This window comes from Balaenoptera acutorostrata, chromosome 8, assembly GCF_949987535.1.
Source record: "Balaenoptera acutorostrata chromosome 8, mBalAcu1.1, whole genome shotgun sequence".
In the NCBI taxonomy this organism is placed as follows: domain Eukaryota; kingdom Metazoa; phylum Chordata; class Mammalia; order Artiodactyla; family Balaenopteridae; genus Balaenoptera; species Balaenoptera acutorostrata.
Window position 1 is genome coordinate 25,247,532 of NC_080071.1, and position 19,142 is coordinate 25,266,673.

General features: G+C 37.0%; 1 protein-coding gene across 2 annotated transcripts in view; it reads right to left on the bottom strand.

The window, feature by feature from the left end:
- Positions 1-19,142, bottom strand: part of FIGN (fidgetin, microtubule severing factor) — a 123,852-nt gene that overhangs the window by 2,649 nt on the left and 102,061 nt on the right. For both annotated transcript variants that reach the window (XM_007183187.2, XM_007183186.2), the window contains one exon: positions 1-6,374. This exon is cut by the window's left edge and continues 2,649 nt beyond it. In XM_007183187.2, the coding sequence (XP_007183249.2) occupies positions 4,120-6,366 (2,247 nt within the window). In that variant the 5' untranslated portion in view covers positions 6,367-6,374 and the 3' untranslated portion in view covers positions 1-4,119. The remainder of the gene's footprint in view (positions 6,375-19,142) is intronic.

The following is a 19,142-nucleotide window of genomic DNA, read 5'->3' on the forward strand; positions in this document are numbered from 1 at the left end:
TAATGTGCTTCATATGAAAATCAGGTGATTCAACAACTGAAGGCTTTACTTTTCAAAAGAAAAAACATATTAAAACACTTTGAATTGTAAAGTGGTCATGTATATCTCTGCATATATGAAGAGAGGAAGTAACCAGTTGCTTCTGAGTAATGTAAAATAGACAGTTTTAAAGTTCACATAGTTGGTGGTGAAAACAGCACACATACCACATACATACACACACAAACATACACGCTAATTATATATATATATGTATATATATATTAGAACTTTAGTGGCCTCAATAGTTCAACAGTGTCCCTTTCACTTTGCAAAATAATTTCAATGATCATGATACCCAATTCTTGCTAAAAAAACATGAGAATGAGATTATAGAAGTAACTTTCTGCTTGGAGTTAGACATATTTTCAGAGAAAAAAATTCTAAATGCCTCTAGAACATATTTTCCAACCCACAAATATATTTAAATTTACAAAGACCTATTGTGGGAATTAATTTGGACTTTTTTTGGATGTATTCTTTTGAAAACTGCGTAGCCAAGTACTATGCAACCAGTGTAAATTGACCTTGGTATTTTACATAGCATAGCCTCTGGATAGCTTTTTTCACTTGCCCAGATGGTGTTTGGCCTATGTATTTTAGTGGAATGGTTTATTTTCTCCTTGATAGGTTTCAAATGCACAAGAAAACATTATACCCGTCTATCTGCATTTGAGTAGAATACAAACTGACTAATAGATAAACATTCTGTGTGAAAGTAAATAGCCTTAAAGTATACTGCCTTCACATTCCATTGATCAGCTCAGTCAGCAAATTTTTCTGTATTGTCACTAATGTTCTAAATATTTTGGTGAGAAGCATGCCAGAAGTGTAGAGTAAATTTTCCATTCGTGTCACACATAAGGTCATTATGAACTACCTCTTGAATTTCTATTGATCCTTCTACTGAAGTAGTTTCCTTCACTTCCTTTTTGTCCCTGTTGGAAATGTTATTGCAGTTGTGAAGAAGGGAATTAGGGGCTGTTAAGTGGACTGGCTCAAATCCCCTGGCCAGACAGCAAGAGACTTGGACTGGCTCATTACCTTACCTTCATTAGTAGCCTTCTCCAAATTCTTGGCAGTCAGAAAGAGTCCAAGACTATGAAGCCCCATTACTCAGTTGTACCATCACTGATTGTGCACGTTCACTTCTCAGGATGTGGTACCCCACCCCCCTCCCCAAGCTCCAGAAAAGGTGGTCAGAAAAGAGCTCATTATTAGCCTAGTCCATAGAAGAGCTCATAATGCTGCCATGCAGAATCAAAGACTCACAGGACAGCACTACCTACTCAAAGGTCAGCATTATCTCCCCCAACAGATCTTCATTTCTTCAGCATGCCCAATTTCCTGAGATCAAATCCTAGAATTTGTGAGGCTAAATGAAATTCACACACAACTTCAGCTTCTGCCTAAATACATGGATTTTTGGCCACTGGTATCTCAAAGTAATTTTTAAGTCATTTAAAGCTAAAAGCCAATATGCATGACTTTATTTTCAGTTTTATAAATGAGTGTAAAACACAATAGTGCAGTCATATATTTGGCATTAACTCTTACTAGCCACGAAAATGTGGGTCAATACTGGATTTTCCAAAGTTGTCTAAGTAAGATTGGGTTTGTCAAAACTTGCCAGTTGCTTTCAAGTGAACACAGAATGTTGGCGGAAATGAAATGTGACGTCCAAAAGACTGAAAATAGGTCAGCACCGTGCAAAAATAAACTTGTCAGTGAGATCAATATGAACCTACAGGTTAATGGGGATATTAGAATTTCCTTACAATAAGGGATATGTGCAGGGTAGAGCCAGAACACGATTGTAGTGTTTATTCACTTGTGAAAAGCAGAGGACGTACTTAAATATTATTTTTTGTATCCTTAATGAAAGGCACTGCTTTTTAATATGGAATATTTATATGTAAGAACAGTTTTAATTGATAGAAAATCATAGTAAGTTAAACTCTGGTTCATTTGCTCAGTTTTTAGCAACAAGAAAAATAAGAAAAAAGGGGAGTAATGATCAAGCATCATAAAATTTCAGAAATATCATCAAGTCCTTCATTAGCTTTCTCTATGTTAAGTGTTTCAGAGAATTTGACATTGTGGATGAAATCAGTAAAAAAAAAAAAAGAATTTGAAGGAAAACAAAACAATAACAGAAAGACCTTTCTTAGGGCTTCTCATTGCATTTATTTAAAATTTTAAAAAATGTACATCACTTTTTGAATACATAAAATGCCAGTGCTTTGCAACAGTTTTGTTACTGCATCTCTCAACTAAAAAAAGGAAGGAAAAAAAAAAAACAAAACAGGAAAAATACATTCAAAAAGCCAGGCTGTTCTGCTTATGCACGGGCAGTGGCTTTGGAAGGCTACAGCCTACACCGTGTCTGTTCAGAGGCATTGCCAAACATCAGTCAGCTAGCAATGAAAAGTTGCACATAAAGCATTAAAGGATACAAAGAACAACTTGGTGGGGAGCAGGAGAGGAATGGGAAATTGAGAAAAATGCCACATATGCTGTTGGGGTGAGGGTGGACTTAGGTGGAAGTGAGCATGAAGACTGATGTTTTTTGGAAACTAGATTTATGGGAAAAGATGGAAGAAAACAAAGTAGCATGTTTGGCAAGCTATATTTGTGTGTGTGTGTCTACTTCCAATTTTCTACTTGACTTTCCAAGAGAAATGTAACAAAACTGAGGTAGAAATGAATGTGGGAGCACTACAGCCCAGAAGATTTCAAAATGAGAAGCAAAATTGCACTGACAAGAGAGGAGTCAAGAAGGAGGGGGGGACGTAGATATATTCTTTGCGGATATATAAGTTGGTTGGTTGTTTTCTGTATGTATTTGTTTGCTTGTTTGTTTTGGTTGCTATCTTCTGCATTCTGTCAAACAGCGCGGCAAGCCTATAAGCTAGATTAGTGAATAGGATGACACCATTCCCAGCAGTTTCAGAGAGAACTTGCAAATCACCACCACCATTACCAGCTCTGCAGGAAAAGGCAGTCCTAGTTTTTAGGTACTGTGACTTTCAGGGTCCTAAACAGGTCTTGTGGCTGACTGTTCTAGACACTAACACAAACTGAATAAGTAGCTTTCCATTAACCAGTGTACCTTCTAAGAACATTTTCACTTCATTATCAAGGAGCAATGTACGAAGAACTCTTGCAGGTATTTATATAAAGAATTATTCTGCTCTGGTCAATTCCCCATAATTAGTGAAAGAACCTTTAAAAAAAAATCCTTCCATTTTTACTTTAAGTTGTAAATATTCAGTTGTATCACACTCAGTATTTTTCTGGATACATTCAAAGTAATTTTCCTTGCTATTTTCCAATTGTTGAGGTAAACATACATTTTAATATAAAGTAACATTGAAGCCTATCCCATTACTCTCAGCAGTACATAGTGCTTTCAACACATTCCTTTGAGGTACTGTACAAATCACAATCACTTTCCTGAGTTTTTGCAGACAAGAACATTAAAAGAAATGAACTGCAGAAATTAAGGTCCAGATTACCGTTACCCTGTTTTACCTGTTCTTAGCTTAATACTGCAGAACAGACAGGATTGAGGAATACTGTTGCTCTTAAAATGGCAAAAATCTGGTTTTCTGTCGAAACACAACCATTCATCTCTTTAGTCCAATAATGTTTGAAGTTAAAGCTCTTTATATTAGCACATGCCACCAATGTAATTGTGAGGCAAACAAAAAATAAAGCACCACTCCAGGCACTTGACAGCAACTAAATCTCGAGAACAGCAGAATGGAATCAACACACGAGGTTCATGTCCTTCTGAAATCAACACACTTGCACCTTGCTCCTTGGTGAGTGTTGTCTAGCTTGAACCGAACTGAGCATCAGCAGATGCTTTATGTCATCTGGGGCTTTCAGATCAGAAGCTCTCATTGGATGCATTTTTCCTCCAAATCTACCCTGACTCTAAAGATGCAACTTAATCGTCTTCTTCCCCAGTACCCTTTGCAATTTAAACACTACTGGAAAGGGGCTCTATACCCTATGTAGCAGGTTTTATGTATGTGTGCCAACATTCATTACATTTTTTTTTTAAAGAAGTTATCACTGACTGCAACCAAACATTTTGTTCCATTCAACATACATATCAAGCTCTTTTTGAGATATGCTAGGCTGAATCTTGCAGAAAGCATTTTCAAAGTCTTGATATGTAACGGGTCTCAACTGGCTGGGCATAATGGCTGAAAGGTCTGTGGCTGGCATGGCATGGAGAGGGCCCACCGCTGCTTCCTGACACAAATGAGCCACGTCTAGTCCAGAAAAGCCTTCTGTGCGCTGGACGAGCAGTGCAAACTCCTTGTCATTGAGACAGTAATTGTGCTGTGAGAGCAGTTGTACTATTATCTGGTGCCTCGCTGTGCTGTCAGGAAGTGGGATTAAAAGTCGTTTCATGAAGTACCTCCGAAGAGATTCATCTATGTCTTCTGGTTTACTGGTGGCACAAATTACTATGATTTGGTCCTCAGCCGAAGTTAGTACAGTGTCCAGCTGCATCAGGAATTCGGTTCTCATCCGACTGACTGGACTGTGCTCCTCACTCACTTGAGAGGAGAGAAGCATGTCAATGTCACTGACAAAAATCACCGAGGGCTGGCGACACCTGGCCACAAGGAAAGAGGCATGGATAATTTTCTCTGCTTCTCCTAACCACTTGGCGATAAGTCCAGAACCAGCAATTTTGAAAAACGTGGCCCCCAGCTGACTAGCTATGCATCTGCCCAATAATGTTTTGCCTGTTCCCCGAGGTCCAAATAAAAGGATGCTCCGAGGCAAGGCCGTCAGTCCACTGAATGCATCTGACCTCAACACTGGCCATAAAACCTCCTCTTTAATGACAGCCTTTACCAGGTCGAGACCAGCAATGTCATTCCAGTCCACTGGCGGTCCTTGGGTGATAATCTCATTGGTTACCAGGTCAATGAGGTGCGTGTCAGTATTCTTCAGTTGCTCGTCCACAGAGTGGTTGGATGAGGTAGCTGCACGGAGCCCAGGGCCTTGCATTGGATGGGAGAGGAGCTGCCTGTGCTCATCCCCACGCTCACTCATTACTGGTGAAGTGTACTTCCCGAAGGATTCACTGGATCTTGATCCCAATGAATTTTTAGCAGTACTGTAGGAAGGAGGGGTCAGAGCCCTACTGGACTGGCTGCTGAATTTCCTTTGCTGTTCAGAGGACATTAGCTGCTTCGTTGGCTTAAATGCTAAGGATGATGTTTCAGCACTTCTGTCAAAGCCATTCCCCCGATTTGAGTTTGAAATGCTGTTGTCGGGCATTCTGTACATAGGACTCTGGGTAGATCTCTGTTGGCCATAGCTGTAATTTCCATAACTGGAGTCCATGTCTCCTTGCCCTGCCATATAGAAAGCTTTCCTTTTGAGAGAACTTGCCGAACTGTTTGTCAGAGCCGCGGGTGCGATAGGTGTCAAACCATGACCCTGGTAGGTGTAGCCAGGAACAGTGGTGGGGGGCAGGGGGGTGGGAGCAGGAATTCCTGAAGGCAGGTATGCTGAAGGAGGAGGGGGTGCACCCCCAGGGCTGTACCCAGATCCCACAGCAGTATGAGGAGGATAGCTAGCAGAGGGATAGCTGTAACTGGAGAGGTTAGAAGTCCCATTGTAGCCTGGGACCAGGGCTGGTGGCGGAGGAGGAGGAGGTGGTGGCTGTAGGAGCCCAGAGCTATGCAAGGGAGAAGGATGAGGTGAAGGAAGTGCAGGTGCTGGCTGGCTGCTGTAAGTAGAATGCAAATATGAGCCGTTGTATCCTGGGGCATATTCCTGAGATGGGAGCCCTGTATGAAGACTAGGTACAGTGTGGCTTCCACAGGTACTACTTGAATAACTAGGCTCTGTCAGGTTGCTGGCCACCCCAGGAGAGCTCCCTATACTTGCAGAGACATCTGCTGGAGGGAGGGCTGAACTGACTCCAGCTTTGCTGGCAGTGATAACATCCGGAACACAGTTCATGGGATAAACAGCGTCTGAATTCAAGGAAGGCTGCCACGGTTCGCTTTCATTTTTCCGACCGTTCACTAGTCCTGATGGTGCATCGGAGTAGTTGCTGAGTACAGGTCGGTCCACGGGGCCTTCCAAAATGCCAGAATACTTCTCTGCATATTTTTTTAGTAGGTTGGATGCAGTCAGAGCAGATATGTCATCATTTGCCCAGGCATACTGGTAGGTGCGCTGCAGATGACCTCTGTAAGCTTCAACTTTGTGGGCGGGAGACCGAGTGGTGGAGGTGATGTCAAAGTGCTGTTCTGGCCACTGGGCATGCTCCGGCGTCCACTGCATCTTCAAGCCTAAAGATTTGGGGGGGAAAAAGTTAATTTACTTAGACACTCATCAGAACTGTTAAAGCTTTTTCCCCCAACTTCTTTTGTTACCTATTATTTTCCGCCAATGATAGTGACATTATAAAGGATTTCCACAGTTTATAATACCTGTTATGGTCTCTACAATGCATATACTTTAAAAGGGACTGAATTTCAACCCTGTATAAAAAGTAAACAATTTAAATGAAAACCCTGTATAAAATTTCAACCCTGTATAAAAAGTAAACAATTTAAATGAAAACTTTCAACCCTGTATAAAAGTAACTTCAACCCTGTATAAAAAGTAAACAATTTAAATGAAAACTCTGTAGGAGACCTACATTTTTTTTCATTTTTAAGTAATAAGTAAATTTATTTCTGCTAAGCCTATCAAGTTACTTGCTACACACACACATAGAAACACATATGTATGTACACACACATTCCTGTCAAATTAGAATTCAATCACAGGTTCTTACAATAAAATATGCATACATTTAAAATATCTAGCACGTGAGAGTGTTAACATGTGCGATATCTAGCTATCCTCTCTCTTCACATCACAGTTTCTGTTTTATATTTTAACCAATATAAAAATGAGACACAGCTGACAGATCACATCTAGGACACCTCTCTTATTTGGTACTGAACACCTAGTTAGCACAGTATAATGCTCCCTGCACAGAACAATATGACACAGACATAGCAGGTCATTCCATAATCCAACTCTCATCTAAAGTGGTCCACGACAGTTTCAAATCTGCTTCGTGGAGTGCAGCAAAGCAATCTCCCAGGCAGCGCTCCATCGCTTTCATCGCACAAAGCCTACAACTCGGTATGAATTACAACTGGCTCCTTTCTGCCTCTCACTCCTGTTGTTGAAACTCTGAAAAAAAAAAAACAAGCATCACTTGTCTGTCGGTCTTCTAGCTAGCATTCTCCCTTCTTCTCTTATCATCTTTCCCTCTGCCTTACAGCCTCCAAGGTACTGAGGTTGGGGGGGGGGGTGGGAAATATATATATGTGAAGGGGGGGAGATAAAGAGAGAGGAAGGAAGCAGGTAAAAGGGAAGATAAGAACAGAGAGAATCTGGATTCTAACTCTTTACATTTATGGAAAGCAGTGTGTGGCATAAACTCGAAGAGTACAACTAGAAAATGAGATGCTATGTGTAACTCTATCATCTGCTAGATTACTAACCGAAGCACGGTGACTATGTAGCAAACTATACAAGAGTATTTTCTCATTATGAAGCAGTCAGAATGAGAGAATCATTTGAATTTTACAGTTTAAAGAGAGACCTTAGACATTGCCTTATTTCCCTCATTAGGGAACCAGTACCCAAAGGGATTTATAATGTACCCTCGAGGACTCACATATAGTTAGTTACAGAAGAGCACTGGAACCCTGTTCTATTTCCCAGTGCTGGTTCGTCCTATTCTAATCTCTGCTTGATTGGAACACTTCCTATTCTGATACAGCTGTATTAAGCAGGCCTCCTTAATCTCCTTTGTATTATGGTAAGTGAATTTTGCAAACTCTCTTGTGCCCTCTGGCAGAGATTCCTTGATAAGAAGGAGTTCTGGTCTAAATGAAGCATCTGTGGCATCAGCTCCCTTCTGAATTACTGCAGTCTATTTTGACAGCTCCTACCCGCTTCTGCTTTCCTCCTCCAACCCCTTTAGCTCTTCATTGCCTGACTTTGGCTCCTGACATGGCCGGCTTTGACTTACTGAGCTAAACTGAACGTATCACAGAGTTTGGTAACAGAATGGCATGTTGATTCCCTTCTGACTCCCTCTTCCTTGCTTGCAAAACCACTGCACCAGACATTGGAAGTTAATTAGCAGGATGATGCTGTGCTAATTGTGTTAATTTACAAGGTTTCAGTCAAAGAGAATCATGCCAGGGCCGGCACTGCTGTCATGCTTCTGACTTAATGATTAAGAAATACTGAAAACAAGGTGGGAAAGATTGCAGTAATTACATAATAAATGAATAAAGCAACAGGATTCATTTGCAAATATATTTTACTGCAGTTGTACTCATTTGCATTTGGATTTTTAAAAAGGATCCATGTAGATATTCATTGGCAAATCACCATCTCAATTAAATTAACTCTGCTGCACTGTATAACTTAATCAAGCTCCATATATATATATATATATATATATATATATATATATATATATATATATATATATATCTTTTTGAGTAAAAATACTAAACACCTTACTTCTCCTGTATATGCAACAGAGTCTTCACTTTCCTTTCCTTCACCTCCCCCCAAATCTTCATGTTTCTCTTTTAAAACTATTTAAAAAAATAATCTCTTCAATTGGAAAGAACATATTATAAAATCCTGATGAAGTGCAGCTTGCATCATTTCATGCAGAGGAACTCTGGGGGGGCCTTCTAGGAAGAACTAAAGTGATATTCTTAATTGTTTCTGCTTTCTCAATCATTACTTTTTAAGGGGGAGAAAAACACACCGCAAAATGGGTGAAATGACCGAGACCACACTTAAAGGGGAAAAGATGCAATTTTAATGAAGCAGCATTTCAGGAATCATACTTTCATTAAATTCAACTGGAAATTATTAAGAGCAAATCACCAGGAACCAATCGCAAGTAATCAGTATCTAAATTCTTCTAGTGTCATGGGATTTACTTCAAGCCTTATAAAAAGGAGAGAATATTAATGTGACTGTAATGTAGAACTGTCTAAAAGACCTACAGATTCATTAGTCCTGTAAATTATTTCCAGGGAATTTCTATTAGGATTTTTTTTCTTTAAAAGATTATCAAAATACAGAGTTGAGAAAATAAGAAAACATGTATGCTGTGAGTAGGAATTTAATTAGATGGATACAGAAGAAACATGAATAAATGTCTTTAAAAGAGGTCTCAGAAAATAATTTAGGAGTCACAGACAATGGAATTTACCACAAACACAACACAACACAACACTCACACACACACACACACACACACACACACACACCCATAAAAGGGTCTGGCTTCCTTTCAGTTAGCTGAGCTAAGCCATTGTTGGCATTAGTTAACAAACATACATAACAAACATGATTTTAAAAAAAAATTGCCCCTTAAAAAAAATGAAACTGCTTTAGCTTTAGAGTAATTATTTTAAAAAACAACCAAAAAGGGCAACTTTCACCTTTATTGGATTAAAATTTTCCTTGTAAATTAATCATTTGTAAAATACATGCAACAAATGATTTTAGTAAGTTATAATCACTGTAAAAGACAGGAATATATAATAAAGTTTAAATAAAATAGGTTGGCCAGTTTCACTGCATAGAGAAATGCATAGTTTAACTGCATAAACTCTAGCAAAAATAATTAAATTTCATAAGATTTCTGTTTCATCTGAAATTAAATAAAGATCCTATCAAAATTATCTATTTAGGGCTTCCCTGGTGGTGCAGTGGTTGAGAATCCGTCTGCCAATACAGGGGACACGGGTTTGAGCCCTGGTCCGGGAAGATCCCACATGCCACGGAGCAACTAAACCTGTGCGCCACAACTACTGAGCCTGCACTCTAGAGCCCACGTGCACAACTACTGAAGCCTGTGCGCCTAGAGCCCACACACCGCAACAAGAGAAGCCACCGCAATGAGAAGCCCGTGCACCACAATGAAGAGTAGGCCCCGCTCACTGCTACTAGAGAAAGCCCACGTGCAGCAATGAAGACCCAACGCAGCCAAAAACAAACAAATAAATAAATTTATATTTTTAAAAAGTTATCTATTTGGAAAAATTACTGGATACACCAGTAATTGCCTTTTGATTCTCATGCTATTTTTGGATATGCTTACCAAGATAATTGAAAGTTTATTTATTGATGCATACTAAATAACAACCTAAGCAGGGCTGCAAAAGTTAAGATTAAGCTTTCATTAAATAACCTTAAGGGGACAGAATTATTCACATCCCCTGAAACATGAGTATTTATCCAGTGCTTTAAAATCATTAATAGTATTTGAAAGTATAAATTAATAGTTAAACCATAAGCTAGTTCCTAATATTAGTAGGAACTGAAGAAGCCCGTGTTCAGGAGAGTGTTCTGGTCTTAGGAGGACAAAGAGCTTTTTCACCAGTTTCTTGAATTTTAATACTAATTGGAAGTAGAACTAAACTTGTTGTCATTGTTATTATTATTGTTCTATTTATTTGTGGCGATATTTCTGATGTGAAATGTAAGCAAAATGTGGAGCCAAATGTTCTTTGAACAAAATGTCATGCTTCCTTTGATTACGTTGCTGTTATCTGTAAGAAGCAGCACATGCGTGTCACTTAACTTGGCACCCAAATAATAAGATGGGTTTTAAAAACAGTTCTTATGTGGTTTCTCTTTGGAACATGAAGAGAAAAACCTCAGAAACAATACTATTTTAACATTATTAGAAACATGACTCCAGAACAATAACTCCCACTGCTGTTTAGAAACAGCTTAAATATTAGGTACAACAAAAATTCAGAAAACAGTAGAAGGTAAGAAAAATAGTTCCTCAAGATAATTGAAGAATTGTTCCAAAACATCAATTTTCATTTTTGAAAGGATTAGAAAATTCTTAATACAGCTGGCAAATTTCACAATGCAATGTGTTTATTTTTAAAATATATAATTTAATAGAAAGCTGCTTTTAAGATACTTTAACGTAAGTGTGCACAAGGATGACAGATACTACAGTAAAAAGCCTGAGTATTTTATTTTATTGTTATAGGATGAATTTATGTATATATAAATGAACAAGTCTATATTTCCCAAGAAACCGGACAGTTTGGATAACATTTTTTCATTCTTATCATTACTGACCATTTTATAACTTAGGTTTAATTACTAAACAGTTGCTGCCTCATTGCTCTACTTCTTCCATTCAACTCTAACTATTTTGAAGCAAAACAACTGTGGCATCCTTCAAAGTTCTGTCACAGCTTCAAAATGATAAAGACACTGTTATACAGAAAAATGAAGGACATAAAAACAACTTTCAGAATAGGAGGAAATTGGGAATAAAATACTAGGTCTTCTAGAATCAATTTTTAGCACACATTCATGGAAAAATTAATCTAAGACACTCACTACCCCACCCCCCTACCCCAACACAGGTATGCTATTCAGAAGTTCATGAGGTCTATAAAAGCGGCTGTCTTCTACAAGGTTCCCATAGGGTAATTCTGGCTGTTAGGGACTCTACTTTCATTTGTAGGTTTTCTCAGACTTCCTAAGGGCAGAGACCTGAGGCAAACACCTGCAGGCATGGCAGGCTTGCTCTAGGAAAGCTGCACAGTGCTCACACAGGCCTGCATGACATCACTACACCTATTACACTCCTTGGGGCTATCGTGCCTCTGAACCTCTCATTATCATTTTTAAAAATATATTTTTTTAAATTGAACACCATATTTACCAAGATTCTCTCTAGAAAAAATCACTACTGGGGTAAATACAATAAAGTAATTATAATAGTTTACTTACTGCTGCCTCAGCCTAATAATGCAACAGATTTATCATCTCCTAGGTAGGAAATGGCCAAACTAACACATAGAACATTCAGAATTTCAAGTAGAGAGTAGCAAATTCATTGGCTAAAAAATAAGAGTCTTCTGAGAGAGGGCCTACAAACTTCCTGATACTGAAAACTGGCCCTACACAATAACTACTTACCTTTATCCTTCAAGGGGAGTGATGACCGATCAAAATGTTTCAGCAGACTAAGCAGCATTCTCCTTTCGTGTACCGACCCTCATACGCCAAGAGGCCAACACAGCAGTATCTAGTATTACCTGTTCTAATCTATTTGATCTGAAATCTTCCTTAGTCCATTTCCCCATAATTCCTAGCCTAAAAATGTGACATCATATTTAAAAGTAATATCAGGGGAAAAGTGAGGGGAAGAAGCACAGAAATTATATATTCTCCTTAACCTATTTAAATAGGTTCCATCTTCAGAACACCAAAATGAAAAGTCCTGTATAAGCTGAATATGACACAGGGACTGTTAATCTTAATTAGTCAACAAATTGAGGGCCTGCTGTGTGTAAAGCCTTGTGGTTCAATGCTAAGAAATTACATCAAGGGAATCCGTTTACCAGACAATGAAACTTTTCCAGGTTCTGCATTCTTTATAATTTCACATTCTAAATTCCCTTAGACTCTTTGATTTTAGAGATTAAGGGAACTTTCAAATGACCTAGTCCCCAATCCAGACAGCCTCCGTTACAGGTTTAGTACTTCACTTATCGTGGTATACTGTGGGGTTAAGCACTATTTTGTCTAACACAGTGTTTTATTTGGAGGCATTACTAGATTGTTGGGATAGAAAGGGACTGGAGAAAACATAAAGAAGATCCTAGAATTTTGTTTGAAGAGTGAATAACCCAAGCTTGAGGTTCAGACCACTGGCCCTGATCCATGCCATCATTTATTTGTTCTAATCCTGGTGAAATCACATAAGCATATCATACTCACTTTTTTCAGCCATAAAATATGGACAATAATGGTATCATATACCTTACTCGATTGTTATTAAGGTTACCTAAAGCAGTAATATTTGTGAAAATATTTTCCAACTGTAACCTGCTACACAAATATTTCTTCTTATGCTTTTATTTTGAAAAAGCCAGAGATGCATTAAACACAAAACAAAACTGACTAGACAGAAAAAAACTAAAATCACTCCTAGAATTTATAAATCACTTTTTCTTCAACCTCTGGACAGCTACTGAAAAGGAAATTTTCCAGTGGGAATGTTGGTTATAAGAAAGGTATAGAAATTCTTTCATACTCAGCAAAACACAGAGCATGATCTCCTTAATCAAAAAGCTGTCAAAAATTCAAAATATTTTTATGCTATTTATTCTTAATGGTATCTGTGAGTCAACATTGTAGAGACCACAGCTAAGAAACAATAGAGGTTTAAAACCAGTTAAGGATGATCTGAAAACCCAGTCTCAAAATAAGATATTCTAATTATATAGCAATACTGTCAAAGATTTTTCTCTTTAAATCACACTTTCACACCTCAAGAATCCAAATTATAATACATTTTGCAGCAAATTACTCCCTCCCCCTATTCCACGTTATTTGCATAAAGCAATCCTTTTTAACAATCACAAAGGCATTTCTGGCTAAATGGTCCTTGGTAAATATAGTTTAAATACCTCACCTTCTAACATAGAGAAATTGCCACCTGACAGCCTGAAGGCAGCATGTAACCTGTAACTATATTTCATTTGTCCAGCACAGAGTTTTAAAAATCAGTCAATTTTATATAAAAGAATCTGTAGTTCCATATTTCCCACTTTTTCAAGACAAGCTGAATGATCTTACACTAGACCTCATTCTTGCCTGGCAACAGTTGCCTGAATCTGAGGTCCAGTTGCCCCCTCTAGACATGGCATGCCCTCTCCATTTTGTCATGATGTTCCCACTCTCTATTACAACATCAGGTATTTTTATGGTATCTACTGGTCACATATGCAATTAAAATTATGACTTCACTCTGAAGCTTCAAGCTCCAGTTTTTTCACTTAAGTACATTTTCCTGAAAACTAGCTAGTGCTTTAAAACTTAAAAAAATAGTAGTGCCTTTAGATTAAAAATTTTCCAAATACTATTTATTATGTCATTCCTGCCCTGCTACTCAAAGCACAGGAAAAATATTTGGTATTTCCCTTGTTGATTCAGTGTCACTAGTACAACAGTGTAAAATGAGAAACGATTGCTTTAAAAAACTGGTTTCCAGATTGCTGCTGTTTCAGCGTTCCCCCCTTTGCTCTGATTTGTTAGATACTTTTTCTAGCTGTTTTCCATGTCAGTCTCCACCATTCCTAATATGCTCCCTGAATATGCCATAGGTTCTGACTCCACAAACCAAGACTTCATTTAATAGTAATCGTCAATCATGACCTCTACTACAACTTTTGAGACATTAAGTTACTCCAAAGTTATGCTTCTTATTTCTTATAGCAAGTTGCTGGGTAGATGGTATCTGGATAAGCAACTGATCTTGTTCTGTATGTCATCATTTTGAGCTTTAAAAGCAAGTATTCAATGTTACAGGGCACCATGACTTGGACTAAAATGGTATATACCCTGTCCTTCAATTAAATTTGTGGGTAGCTTATGATCTGAATCAGCTTCCCGAGAATGCATTAAATTTTATTCACAGCAACAAAATATTCACTCATCAAAACGTGACCAAGTATAAAAATCTCTATTTTGCCAATATTTCATAATGAGGTTAAAACTTGGTATGCATGGGTCTCATAGGTCATCATTTTTAACATGCAAGTCATATATAAGAGAATGACTTGCATTTATGAGGATGAGTGCATAAGCACTTATGCAAAGAAAATTACACTGATAAAAGAAATATCACTTTTAGGCCACCAGGCTTATGTTCAATACATTATCAAAAGAGCCTATCACTTAAAGCAAACCAAAAATCATAATCATAATTCAAATAAATATTTTTTTTCCTCTGGGGGTCCTAAAATCTCCCATATTCAAATCAAAGTGTTCAAGTGAACATATAATCACACTCACATAAAATACATATAGTTTATAGTTCAGATTTATGGGTTTTCTTTTTTAAAGCAAGGGGTAGTTTTACAAAAGCATGTGTATACAAATTTTTGAATAATTTTCTAAATCAAGTAAAAAACTGTCCAAAAGTCTGTGTACATCCTACCATAATTCAACAGAATACACAACTATGCATATACATGCAATTTAAAATATACAAACAATTCATAGTCTGAATCTTAGTATTTAGTGTCAGATGTTATCAACTATTGCAAGGGAAAGGATTTGAGGGTTAGTGCGTAAGAGGACTGATTTTCCCATGTTGAGTCAAATGTTATCTTGTTTATTCTACCTCTGTGAATGATTTTAGACAATTTTAATCAGTTTAAATAGTGCTTTGTAGTTAACCTTTAAAGTTGTTACTTTGTGGCCTTTCATTACTCATTCTGTCTCTTCCCTTTTTCCATATACGTTTTCAATCCATTAAGGCCAGCTACCCTTCCCCCCCAGTTCTTTCTGTCATACAGAGATCATCAGGACACACCACTTCTGTCCATAGGGACTGCCAGGGCTAATGAATACGTATGTTCTGTGTCACAACAGAGCACTCCCCTTGTTCTGCAGTATCAAACCTCTTATGTGTATAAATAACAGGTGAGCTGTAGCGTGCAGGGATAAATGGGGTTAACACAACCTGAAAGCTCCATGCTAGATTCATAGTATCCAGCCTGTATGACTGATCCAGAAAGAGAAATCCAAATGCCAAAAGTATTGTGCATTTTCTGTGTGCTTTGAATCTTTATTTTAAAAAAGGACTCTGCTGAGATAACGTTACCAGCGTCCTAAAAGTCTGAGGTCATTCCAGTTGATTCTCAGGATACTCTTGTGCCATATAAAATAAATTTGCACTTTTAATTAACACAAACTGGGCATGGTACCAACCGTGAATTATGACATGGGTGGTTAATGTCCTCTGTCACACTGCTAAAATGTTATGTTAATCATTATGTGTACATAGTGCTATTCATAAATAGTTATTTGTGTGTATCCTATTTCAAGTATATAAATGCAAAGCTCAATTTAGTTATATTTAAGGTGAACTACATTCATTTTTGCCCAACATCCCATGCTGATATGGGTCAATAAACAAATTCAGAATCTCCCAAGCCCCACGACCTTGTGTAAGATGGAATCTGCATTCAGCTTCTTTTTGTGTTCCTCTGAAACCTTACTCTAAAAAGACAGTTTACATAAAACAAAATAGATAATTAAGACTGCTTATTTAAATTGGAGGTCTCTCTCACATAATTAGACAAAGGAGTAAGAATATTATTTACATATATGTATACAACTCCAACCATTCTCCTTAAAAACTCTTTGCTTAAGGTAACTCTAAAGTGTGCAAAGCCCAGACAAAACTTGTTTAGGTTATTTATGCATTTTTCTCTTTTTGGCAATCCATGCATTAATTTTTAATGCAATAGCAAAATAGTGCCTTGGACTTTGATAAAAATATTCTATAGTCAGGGCTGGGTGACATAGTGCATTAATTCAGTGTCCTTCACTCCTGGGACCTGTGTATAATTTAGTCCAGCCTGAAGAAAATAACTTTGATCTGAAGGCAATGGAAAAAGCAACGTATGAAATGAGTTTTGGTAGGTTTAGTGTTGTTTTGCCCATATAAGACAACATATGAAGATAAACTGCTTTAGAATACAATCAACATGGTCAAGGATTAAAAGTGAAGAGCTCTTAGTAATAACCGTAGTTTCCTCACCTTTCCATTCTCCCTACCTGGCCACATTCTATGGTTTGGTGAAAAAAACCTGGGCACCACCTATAATTAGGATGCTCTAATTTCCAGATAAACAGAACATTGTTAAAGTGCAGTGTGAATGACAGTCCAGTCATTAGCGCTATTGGCTCTTCCATTTGTAAAAACAAAGAATGCTGCATAATGAGACAAAAGCAGAAGACAGGCTATCAGCATCCTCAAAGAAAGTGGCATTTCCTGTCCTGGAGGGGGTGCCCAACAAAGTAATCCTTGGGGAAAGCTAACAATAGGAGGGACCACAAGCAAAGAAATTGTTTCTTTAGATTCCATCTTGATTGTGTTCTCTATGACAATATTAAACTGCATAGTTTCATCTACTGTTAGAATACATGAGGCCATAAAGAAAAAAAAAAAAGTTTAGGTTTTGGCTGAATTGAATAAAATGGTTGATCCAGTGGCATTTGCCACATGAAATACAGATCCCTTTTCTTTTGCTTATAAATTCTACTTTAATTCCAATCTAGCTCTCTTCTGTTGTGAATAAACACAGTTTACTTTGTCTCTAATGTAGCAGTGAAACACAAGGTTGCTCTCAATACTGTCAATAGAATTCAAAGCTGTAAGGATGTTACTTCTATATGGTGAAAACTATTCTACAATTTTATACTTCTTATTGATGGTAATGAACTATTTTATTGGCCTCAGTTATGGATAAGCTCCAGTATTTGCTAATAATTTTAAGGAAAAGGAAAATTTTTTTCCAGTCACAGTTTTCAATTAGCAGATAGAAATGTAATTTAAAATTTGCTAGTTTTACTTGCTTATGTTAAAAGAGTAAATAAGTTAAATCTTCCTGCTACCTCTTCAAACAGTGTGCATCCTATTTACACAAGTCCCTAAACAACAGGAAAACCAGAACCCTGTGGGTGATACAGGTAGGTTACACAGAAAAATCAAATCTAGGTGCTTACATGTGTATACGAAAGTGCTGTGTCTGTAGTTGTGGAAAGGATATAGAGAAAATGGGGAAAGGTGACAGAGAGAAGGAAAAGAGGTTTTTAAAAATACCTTTATCCTAAAAATGATCTGCTTTATTATTTATAATCTCAGAGTCCAAAGCACATTCTAAGTTATTTAACTAGCATGTATACATAATACTTTAATCAAATATAAGCATTACTTAAAGTTTTCTTTAGCTATATATTTATTATTTGTGGCTTGAACCAAGTCATATATCTCAAAAAGTTTCCATACTTATAAAACTTAAAAGTCTTATTTATGACCTCCAAATATACTATGAACATCATTTCCTTCATTGAGTACTCATTTTCAAGGAGGTCTGGGTTTACATATGTGAAGTTTTTCAAAAAAGGAAAACTAATTACAATATTATTATATATTGACACATTTTCTCAATTGCATTCAAAAAGAAAAACACTTTACTAGAATCATTTGAGATGAAATGTTTAAAAAATCCTTGAAAAGCAAATAATTAAAATATATGATAATTGAGTTACTTAGGAAAGCATCCCAATTATAAATTTAGAATTGTTTTTGTGTTTTCTATATAAAAGTTCCCCCCCCCCCCGCCCGCCACGGCCTTAAACACAATAGAAAAATTCATAGAATTAATGAATCATAGGTCTAAAAGTACATTCCTGCTCACTGAACTGACATACCTGGAACTGGTCTCCTTTTAAGTAAATCTTTTTGAAAGTATCCAAATGCCTACAAAGAGTACTACAATTTCATTCATATATGACTTTGTCTTATGGCCATTACATGATCACTTAGCTAACTTGTGAAGTTTTTCAGGTTAGGATGTTTTATTGTGCCCTCCTTTTTTTACATGCTTCTACATCCAGCCATTGTTTTCATATTTTACTTTAGGAATTATTTTATCCAGTTCAGTGTCAAATGATATTATACTTTAAAAATAATCTCTTCAGAAAATATAACATAAAATAGTGGATTGCATCCCTGGCCATAGCTCTCAGAAGCATTAAAATGTTACTGGAGTGCCCGAATGACAGCAGTGACAGCTTAATCACTTAAAGGCTTTTTACATTAACAATTTTTTCTTTCAATTTGAGCAGTATATTCAGGCATGATTTAATAGGAGGTTAGCTGTTAAATGCAGCTAAATAACATACTTTTTAAAAATATCAAATCAAGTTTAGTGCCTAATGAATATTCCTTTACACTTTCTGATATATTAGCGCACATTTATAAAGCTTGGCTTCTTTTATTTTTCCACCAATATATGTATTTTTTAGAAAAATCAGTCGGATAATTAGCATGCATAGTCCAACAGTTTTCTATATTTTTATGATTTTAAGTAGAAGATCCATGGATAAAACATAATTGAAAGGTGAGCCTATTAATCTGGAGAATAACCTCCACAAACCAAATAGGGATGAATCATGTT